The sequence below is a fragment of the Eubalaena glacialis genome, chromosome 6 (assembly GCF_028564815.1).
Source record: "Eubalaena glacialis isolate mEubGla1 chromosome 6, mEubGla1.1.hap2.+ XY, whole genome shotgun sequence".
NCBI lineage: Eukaryota > Metazoa > Chordata > Mammalia > Artiodactyla > Balaenidae > Eubalaena > Eubalaena glacialis.
Window position 1 is genome coordinate 68,872,242 of NC_083721.1, and position 10,482 is coordinate 68,882,723.

The 10,482-nt window shown below is 42.1% G+C and overlaps 1 protein-coding gene across 4 annotated transcripts in view; it reads right to left on the bottom strand.

The window, feature by feature from the left end:
* ILDR1 (immunoglobulin like domain containing receptor 1) overlaps nt 1–9,933 on the bottom strand; it is a 40,204-nt gene extending 30,271 nt beyond the window's left edge. For all 4 annotated transcript variants that reach the window (XM_061194244.1, XM_061194243.1, XM_061194245.1 and 1 more), the window contains exon 1: nt 9,679–9,933. In XM_061194244.1, the coding sequence (XP_061050227.1) occupies nt 9,679–9,733 (55 nt within the window). In that variant the 5' untranslated portion in view covers nt 9,734–9,933. The remainder of the gene's footprint in view (nt 1–9,678) is intronic.
* Nucleotides 9,934–10,482: the final 549 nt, after the last annotated feature.

Below are 10,482 nucleotides of genomic sequence, written 5' to 3' on the forward strand. Positions count from 1 at the left end.
TGTTTGGTATTCAATAGCTTGCAAATAATCAGAGCATGGGGCCAGGCTACAAGAGCAATAATTAATATACAACGGGCAGCAGTTAACTCTAATACCGTGATTAATAAACTACATGTTCTTTATTTTGCTGAACGGTAATTCAATACAAATGACAGTTTATTCAAAGGACTCCAGTCAACATTATTTGTATAGAGGTGGAATATCTGCAGGGGGGTAGTGCAGGTTTGCTGGGAGTCAGAGAGGGTATTTGGTTGGAGCCAGAAGTTGCTCTGGGGTAGCTTTGAAGATGGCTGAATCTGACACCCTGAGGCAGAAGAATGGGGACAAGGGTGATCACCTTCATTACCAAATGCTCACTCAGCTTCTTTTCCATGAATGCTCTTGTTATGGACAAACTACACGTGGGGTGACTTGACTCACCTTTACCAACGTCAGCACTGGCTTTGTTGCCTGGTATTTCTCTTTTATCCTCTCTTTAATTTCATGCCTTAGGTGAATTTCAAGCCTTGAAATACGGCAGGTTCCCACATATCTGACCATAATGAGCTCACTCACACTCCCTCCAGGGGTCTGTTGGCCCTACAGCATCCTGAACAGCTCCCAGACCTTCACCCCTCGCCCACCCTCACATGGAGAGTGGGGGAGAGTCTCAGGACAAAAGGTACCGAGCAACCAGCAAACCCTTCTCACTTCTTCTCAGCTGTTGCTCTGGATTTCAGCATCTACTGTGTACCAGGTGATGTACATACATTGTCTCTAATCCTCACAAAATTCCCTAGGGTGGGGTCAGCCCTGCTCATATCTGTGGGCAAAAGTTCAGAGACTATAATAAACCAGGCCCTCTCAGCCTCAGGATTTGAACTCGGGTCTTGCTCACACCAAATCCAATCTTTCCCAAGAAGGCAAGCCTGACTTTCCAAGTAGAAGTCAGGCACTGGACTCTCAAAAAGCAGGAGGAATTTCCAGATTGGGAGGAAGAGAGAGGAAGTAGCAAGACAGACCATTTCAAAGGCAGAAACCTCCTATCTTTTCCTTTAGCCTCTAATTTCTCTGTAAAACTAACCACACTGGGCACGCACACTAGTAAGCAGGTAAAGTTTTCAAGAAGAGACTAAGGGCAGCAGAATCTGGGCTGAAAATATGAAGAGATTCAAAAAGATAAGTGTTCTGTTTATATGTGTCCTGGTTGCATCCTTGCTCTTTTAAACCCGGTACTACAGGTTTTCAAATTCTTAAATTTTCTTTCTCTTCTTAAATTCCCTTCATCCTGTGGCATCTCCTTCTCCCCAGTTCATCACCATCTAATTGCCTAGTTGTGTCTATAATTTTCTCCTGAAAACGTTAATTCTGGAGACTGATTTTCCGAGTTCAAATTCTGCCTCCACTCCCCCGCTAGCTAAAAGACCTGACAAGTTATTTCCAAACTACAGTTGTTTCTATATATGCAAAATTGGGATGATGATAAAATGTGCCTGATAGGGTAATAGTGAAGGTTAAATAAGATAAATATGTCCAGCATTTAGCAAAGAACCTGGCACATAATAGACACTCAATAAACAGTAGCTATTATTTGTATCATTTGTTCTTACCTTGCCCACTTCAAGAGGTTGAGATCAATTGAGAACAGCATGTAAAAGCATTTTGAAAGAATTAAAATGATACAAATGTAAGCTATCATTACTGCCTTCTCTTTGCAAAATGAGTTAGTGCATTAAAAGCTTTTAAAGCTGCGTCTTACCTGGCAAACCCATTCACAGTTTGTCTCTGTGAAAGAGGAAGGGAGATCTGTAAGGGTGGAAAGGTAACTTCAGATGAGATAGCAGAGCTCATGGGAAGGAGGGAAGGAGAAGGGGATTCTCTGTTTCCCGCCATGAGGTACTTTCCAAGACTACGCTGCTGCACAGAGTGGGGACTACCATCCTGCGTTGAAGTGGAAGGTAAATATACCAATGGAAAAAAAGAGTATCTTTACAATTAAATGCCATGTGTTCCCAAATAGATGCAGATCTTTACACATTTATTTATTCAGCCTGTCTTCCCTGTGTAGTATCAGAGTGGGCAAGATGTTTTATAGTTTCTAGAACATATTATCCATACAGTATAGGGATACAGGTACAAAAGTTTTTTTTCCTTTTAAGCTAAGAATCATTTTCAGGGGACTGGATGGCATTTCCCCTCCTTTCCACATGAAGGGTCTTGCTTGGAAGGGAGTGGCAGGCAGGGAGGAGAGCAAGGTCTTTCCCAGCAAGGGGCAGTGGCCTGATGGTGCCTCCGATGGAAGGTCTTGATTCCTGTTTTTCAGGCACCCAGGCACCTCTGCTCCACTAATCAGGTTAACAAAAAGTACACAGGTTTAATCCTATCAGAGTTTATGTCAGGGCAAGCTATCTCCCCAAGTATATTTACCATCAGTATTTGTTACATTTCCTCAGGTAACAGTGCAAACAGAAGAGGAATCAAGGGGAAGAGGGCCTGGCAATGCATGGGCAAGAAGTAAGGGACAGAGAGAGCAAGGAGAGGAGAAAAGGGGAGAAAGAAGCAGGTTGGGGCGGGGGAGGAATTATGTCTACGCATTGCACATTTAACAAAGGTCTGGGGGTGCTTCTCGACAGTTGTTAGGCTTGGGGTGGCAGAAGCCTATGTCTACCGTGGGGAGGAAACTGGTAACTACTGAGCACTTCAGTGTTGGTCAGCATGGTATTGGGGGCTTCAGTATGCAGTATGTAGTTTAACCTTGGCAAACCCCCATGAGATCAGCCTTATTTTTCTCTCAATTTCATAGATGAGGAAAATCCTCAGGGAGATTAAGTAACTGGTTTGAAGCCACACAGCTAGTAAATAGCAAAACTAGATATAAGCGTATACCTCTAAAATCCCAAATCCTACAGTTTCCATTGTACCACCTGCCTTCTGGATAAGTTTCCTAATGGTGGAGGTTTAACCCTTTAAGAGACATTCACAAATTTATTTTAACCATTTTGTAGAGAAACCCCTTTCTTCCTTTTTTATTTATAAGATAAATAATAAGAAACTTCAAACAATAGAGAAGGGTATAAGGTAAAATGTTCATCCTTGCTCACTATGAACTCTACTCTCCAGAGGCACCATAATTTGGTGTCTACCCTCCACATCTTTTCCTACACTTTTTTTTTTTAAAATTAATCATATTATGTACATTGACCTGCAATTTTGTTTTTTCTTCAAACTAATGAGATATCATTATATTCTATCTCAGTATATATAAATCTAATTTTTTTAGTGGCTGCATGAAAATTCGCTACATGGATGAACCATAATTTACCCATTTTTCTAATGATGGGCATTTAGGTTGTTTCTAATATTTCACTATTACAAACAATGCTGAAATAATTTGTTGAAATGAATACCTTTATATTATATAAAGTATCTCTTCACATGCATGCTTTTATTCTAGTAGGATGTATTTCTCAAAGAGAGATTGCTGGGTCAAAGGGGATAAGGCTTTTATATTTTAAAAGGCAATTCAGGAAAGAAATTTATATTCCCATCAACAGTGTGTGACACTCCCATGTTTCACCACAATCCTTCCAACAGGGGAAATATCAATCTTTAAAAATTTTCTGATAAACTACTAGGTGAAAAAAATAGCCCCTCAGGTGGTTTGAATTTGATATCCTTTGGTTATTAGGGGTAGAGGACAACAAGACCTGGTTGAGAGGCAGATGCTCGGGGTTTCCCAAAGTCAGACGCTCAGTGTCTGTGACTCAGTGACTCATCTGTGTCCCCACATGCTAATCTCAGAGCACATGCAAATTTAAGTCTCACCAGAATGACAAATTTCTGTGTGCCCTGGGCCTTCAGAGGTCACTCATTCACTCATTTATTGAATACCTACTATGAGCCAGGTGCTGTTCCAGATGATGGGGGTAAAGTAGCTAATGAGAGAGACAAGGTCCCTGTACTCTTGGAACTTATACTCTTGGGGAAAGTCAACAATATATAAGTAAACGGATAAACAAGGTACCTCTGGTCATGGCTAAGCTTTATAGGATTGCTTAGAAACTGCTAGAGCTTTGAATAACAAATCCTACTACTGTACAATAAGAGCCAAGAGGACACACGGGTCCAAATCCTCCTCATAGCTCTTCTTCGTTGTTTCAGAATCTAAATCAGGCCCCAAATCTAAATCCTATTCCTTCTGTACAAACTTGGGCTTCTTCCCTATTTCCCATCTCAGTGAATGGACAAGACTGAAAACTAGGAATCGTCCTTGACATCTCTTTCTTCCTCACTCCATATAAAATCTATTATCAAATTGGGTTTATTTGTCTCCTAAGTATTTCTGGAATCTCTGTCTCTCCATCGTCACCATCACCCTAGCACAAGCTACCATCACTTCCAGCCTGGATACTGCTTCAGCTTAACTGGTACCTGCACATACTCTGGTTTTCCTCCATGTGGATTCCACACCTGTCTCCCAACTCTTTCTCCTTAAATATCTCCAAAAGCTGTCCATCGTTCTTAGGATAAATACAAAGTCTTCTACCATGACCCATGAGGCCATGCATATCTGGTCCTACCTATCCCCGGCCTCCTTTCCACCACACGTCCGGTGGCTTCCTCCTCTCAGTCACACTGATATTCTTGCCACCTCTCATTCACACTGAGCTCCTATCCAGCAGCCTTGCACATACTATTCATTTGTTTGGGATGATCACCCCTCAGCTCTCAGTGTAAGCATCATTTCTCCAGGGAGGGCCTCCTGAATGAGCAAAATCCATCTATTATATGCTCTTGTGGTGCCTTGTATCTCTTTCTCATGGTCCCTATCATAGTTGTATTTCTACATTTGCTTGTATTTCCTTTAGACCATAAGCACCATGGGGACCAAAGCCGTGTCTGCTTTTGTTTGAGAGTACGTCTGGCACATGGTGTGCATTAAATCTTTGCTGAATAAACAAACAAATAAATTCATACAAGACAGGCTAAGCTGCTTGGAACAAATTTTAAGTGCTCTGAAAGTACAGAAAACAAACGGTTAAAGTCAACCATTTGTAATATGGCCAGACAAAAAGCAAGCAAGAAGGGTGTGTGTTGGGGGGAGAGGGGGTACAAGAGCATGCTCATAGCAGTGGAGACAAGGCTGCCCATGATAGTGAGGCCATAATGAGTGAGTCTTGAATTCCAAAGAGCTTTAATCCACTCATATAAACTATGGGGATCTAGTAGAGGTTCTTGGAGGACTCAAGTGAAGGTGGGAAAGATTAATCCAGGTAGGTTAACCCATCATCTGGGTGGAGGATGGTTGGAACTAGGCAGAGAGGTAGCAGGCCTAGAGGCAAGGAGATGGTTAAGATGCTGGGATTAAGCAATAGCACATGGTGATTAACTGGGTTTGGGAAATGAAGAAAGTGTAGAATGCTTTCCTCTGACCCCACCTTACCCTAAGATTTGTAGATTGGAAGATCCAGAAACGAGGACTGGAGAAAGACAAGACATGATCAGAGTCTTCCTAACTCTTAAAACACACAATTTTATTTCTCCCCTAAGGACTTCAAATAATGAAATAAAGTATTAGGCTGAAAGAAACTTAGGCAGACAGTACAGTAATTACCCAGCATCTCATCCCACTGCATTGTTGTTGAGGCAAGAGGTTTAATGATTAACATCTGGTTACACATCCAGGAGGAGGTCAATTTCTATTTCTACCAGGATTCAATTAGACAAAACAAACCTGCTCCATGGTATGAAATAGGTGAAAGAGCAATGGACTGAGTGAGGATGCCAGGGTTCCCGTCGTCCCAGCTCTCAAACCAACTCCACTGTGTCAACTTGAGACGCCTGACTTCCCGGGACACGGATTTCCTTATCTGTAAAACTGGCTGGGAGGGGAAGACAAGGACTGGGAGTGATTTCTACTTGTGTTCGCAGAGCACTGGGGTTCTGGGAGGTACTTCAGGGAGCCTCACGGCAGGGGGGTGGGGGGCAAGGGAGGAGTCGAGTGGACAGTCCCCCATCCATCACCTGAGAAGCTCTACTTTTTACTATCTACTGTATCAGGGACCAAGATGTCATTAGGTCTTCAGTATGATCCCAACCTTCACCCCCACCACCAAGGGGAAGCTCCTGGTCTAGACGCTCTCTAAGAATCTTGTCCCTTAGATGTCAGCCGTCTGATTTCCCAAAGAATAATATAAGTTGATAGCTACGTGTATCTATAAGTTAACACCCCTCTAAGATCTTTTTAAATATTCACAAAAGCACAAACAACACACAACCTTTTAGAATTTGGCAGTGGGGGGGCGGGGGGCGGAATCTAAACTTTTCATTCCAGGAATAAACTTTGAGGTTGGATGAAGGTAACCAGAGCTATTAGCCAATAATGCAAAGGGCTATAGGAACTTACTTTAGCCTTAACTTAAGGCTCTGTATTAAGAAGCAAATATCACTTGTGTGATAAAAATGTCTTTCTTTTTAAGGAAAGACAGTTTGGAGAATTACACACGCACAAAACCCTCTGACAACCCATCTCTCCACAGCTCCAAACATAAAGACTGTGGTAACTTCACAGGACTTCCTGACCTCAGAGGCTTCATCAGAGGCCCCAAGCCACACCAACTAGCCAGTACCCACATCTGACATAATCTCTCTACTGACCCACACTTCGCAACTGCAGAAACTTGGATGCTAATCAGAGAGCTGCGTTGACTTTTCTTTAGAAACAGAAAAGAACAAGGTGACAGACCAAAATGAACACGTTCTAATGCAGGGTTTTCCAAAGTTCATACCTCAGTTTGCAGTGGGTCTTGAGAAAATCAACTTACTGGATTTTTCTATTTAATACTGTTAATTTGGGGCTTACTTTCTATGAATTTAAATGTTATTAAAGTAATATTTAATGTTAATTTGTTATTCTTTTATCAACATAGTAACTGGTTTTGTGTGTGTGTGTGTATACCTTTTGTTCCTATTTCATAAAGCTCATATATGTGTGTATATGTCACAATGTAAACTGTATTTCTTCCTGGACTTGGGATTTTTCCGTGTTCAGCATTCTTTGCTTCTAAAATGGGTCACGCAGGTAGGCTTCCACTTAACGAATGCCAGGCAAATACAGCAGTCTGTATTATTTGACCACCTCAGTATCCTGGCTACTCACACTGCATGGTTGGTTCATGAACACCTGGAGCTCCACTTTCTGAAGTCTCTGTCCATTTAGCAATTGGCTTACTTTAAGAATATACCCTTTAGCCACCAGAAAACTACTAGAGCTAATCAATGAATTTGGTAAAGTTGCAGGCTACAAAATTAATGCACAGAAATCTCTTGCATTCCTATACACTAACAACAAAAGATCAGAAAGAGAAATTAAGGAAACAATCCCATTCACCATTGCAACAAAAAGAATAAAATACCTAGGAATAAACCTACCTAAGGAGGTAAAAGACCTGTACTCAGAAAACTATAAGACACTGATGAAAGAAATCAAAGATGACACAAACAGAAGGAGAGATATACCATGTTCTTGGATTGGAAGAATCAATAGTGTGAAAATGACTATACTGCCCAAAGCAATCTACAGATTCAATGCAATCCCTATCAAATTACCAGTGTCATTTTTTACAGAACTGGAACAAAAAATCTTAAAATTTGTATGGAGACACAAAAGACCCCGAATAGCCAAAGCAGTCTTCAGGGAAAAAAATGGAGCTGGAGGAATCAGACTCTCTGACTTCAGACTATACTACAAAGCTACAGTAATCAAGACAATATGGTACTGGCACAAAAACAGAAACATAGATCAATGGAACAGGATCAAAAGCCCAGAGATAAACCCACACACCTATGGTCAACTCATCTATGACAAAGGAGGCAAGGATATACAATGGAGAAAAGACAGTCTCTTCGATAAGTGGTGCTGGGAAAACTGGACAGCTACATGTAAAAGAATGAAATTAGAACACTCCCTAACACCATACACAAAAATAAACTCAAAATGGATTAAAGACCTAAATGTAAGACCAGACACTATAAAACTCTTAGAGGAAAACATAGGAAGAACACTCTTTGACATAAATCACAGCAAGATCTTTTTTGATCCACCTCCTAGAGTAATGGAAATAAAAACAAAAATAAACAAATGGGCCCTAATGAAACTTCAAAGCTTTTGCACAGCAAAGGAAACTATAAACAAGATGAAAAGACAACCCTCAGAGTGGGAGAAAATATTTGCAAACGAATCAATGGACAAAGGATTAATCTCCAAAATATATAAACAGTTCATGCAGCTCAATATTAGAATAACAAACAACCCAATCCAAAAATGTGCAGAAGACCTAAATAGACATTTCTCCAAAGGAGACATATAGATGGCCAAGAGGCACATGAAAAGATGCTCAACATCACTAATTATTAGAGAAATGCAAACCAAAACTACAATGAGGTATCACCTCACACTGGTTAGAATGGGCATCATCAGAAAATCTACAAACAACAAATGATGGAGAGGGTGTGGAGAAAAGGGAACCCTCTTGCACTGTTGGTGGGAATATAAATTGATACAGCCACTATGGAGAACAGTATGGAGGTTCCTTAAAAAACTAAAAATAGAATTACCATATGACACAGCAATCCCACTGCTGGGCATATACCCAGAGAAAACAATAATTCAGAAAGACACATGTACCCCAATGTTCATTGCAGCACTATTTACAGTAGCCAGGTCATGGAAGCAATCTAAATGCCCATCGACAGACTAATGGATAAAGAAGATGTGGTACATATATACAATGGGATATTACTCAGCATAAAAAGGAACGAAATTGGGTCATTTGTAGAGACGTGGATGGACCTAGAGACTGTCGTACAGAGTGAAGTAAGTCAGAAAGAGAAAAACAAATATCATGCATTAACACATACATGTAGAATCTAGAAAAATGGTATAGATGAACCGGTTTGCAAGACAGAAATAGAGACACAGACGTAGAGAACAAACGTATGGACACCAAAGGGGGAAAGAGGGATGAATTGGGAGAATGGGATTGACATATATACACCAATATGTATAAAATAGATAACAAATAAGAACCTGCTGCATAAAAATAAAATAAAATTCCAAAAAAAAAGGATATACCCTTTGGTTATAATCATTGTGTTTGAAAAATGTTGAGCGTTCAATATTCTTTGTAAAAATAGAACAGCTTTTAAAACATCATGCTGGTGATTTAAGGACTGGGTTTTATACCCTAATGGGATTTTTGTAAGTCTTCTTTTATTATTCTTTTGACCTAGATGACTGCTGGCTACAAAGTCCTAATTCTGAGGATGGGGTGCCCAGGGTCAGACGTGGGAATTAAGAATTACAATTAGGAATTGTAAGAGTGGTGTTTCCTCCTCCATCAGTTTGGCTTTAGAGACCAAGAAGTGCCTAAAGAGCAGGAGGAGAAGCCCAGAGGCTCCTGGCTTCTTCCTTAGCTGCACCTGTTTCGGAAGGGCCTAGGCTAATAAAAGAAGAAAACAACAGGTTCCCACAGGCAGAAACTCGATTCAGTCCCCGCAACTCCTGGCGCCCGTGCCAAGAGCCACCTGAGCGCGGCCCAGGCCTCCGCTGTCCTGCCTGCGGCCAGCTCTGCAAGGCCAGGCAACAATGGCTTCCTCTCCCCTTGGGCCCCGGGTGGGACCCATTTTCCCACGGCTCACCTGCTGGGAGCCAGGTGAAGAGCAGCAGCCAAGGTCCGGTCAGCTCGGGGCCCATGCCGGCCCTCTCCGGTCCCTTTCAGCTCAGGGGCTCCAGGGACACTGTGTCTGTCTTCATCAGCGGCCGGTTCAGGGCGCACCGCTTCTCCAAGGAATCCCCCCGCTTTCCGCTCACTGCGCGCAGCGCGGCGGGAGGACCGGTCCAGCTCCGCGGGCAGGTACCGCCCGCCTCCAGTCCACCTGGGAGCTCCCCGCGGCTCCGCCTCCCGCTCCGCGCGCCGCCGTTTCCTGCTCCGCCCCGGCCCTGGCCCGCGGCCACCGTTCCTACCTGCCACCGCCCCCAGGCAGGCTGCCAGGTGATTCTCCTCACCGAAACACCATCTCGTGCCACTCTCGCCTCCCACCTACAAGAGCCTGTTACCATTTTCCCCAGAAGTTCTTGGAAAATCTTACCCCTAGCAAATTTCTCCCTCACTCTTCGTAGAATTATGTGGATATAACTTTCTAGGGAATATTTCCTGCCATATGTTTCCATTCACTCATACGTGCTTGGAAAACATTTTTTTCCCCACTAAAAACACACTAATAGGAAGTTTATGTGTAATGATTGTTCAGGTTTTCTATAAATAAAGATGGTGGGGTGTGAACTAGAGAAATAGACGTAATTTTCCAAGTTATAAAAGAAAAGGGTGCTCATTATAGAAAAGTTAGAAAAAATATAAATTAATGGAAGTAAGAAAAAATCCTGCTCCCACCATCCATAGTTAGGCATTGTTAATATTGGTTTAGGCCTTATTATTTGCCATC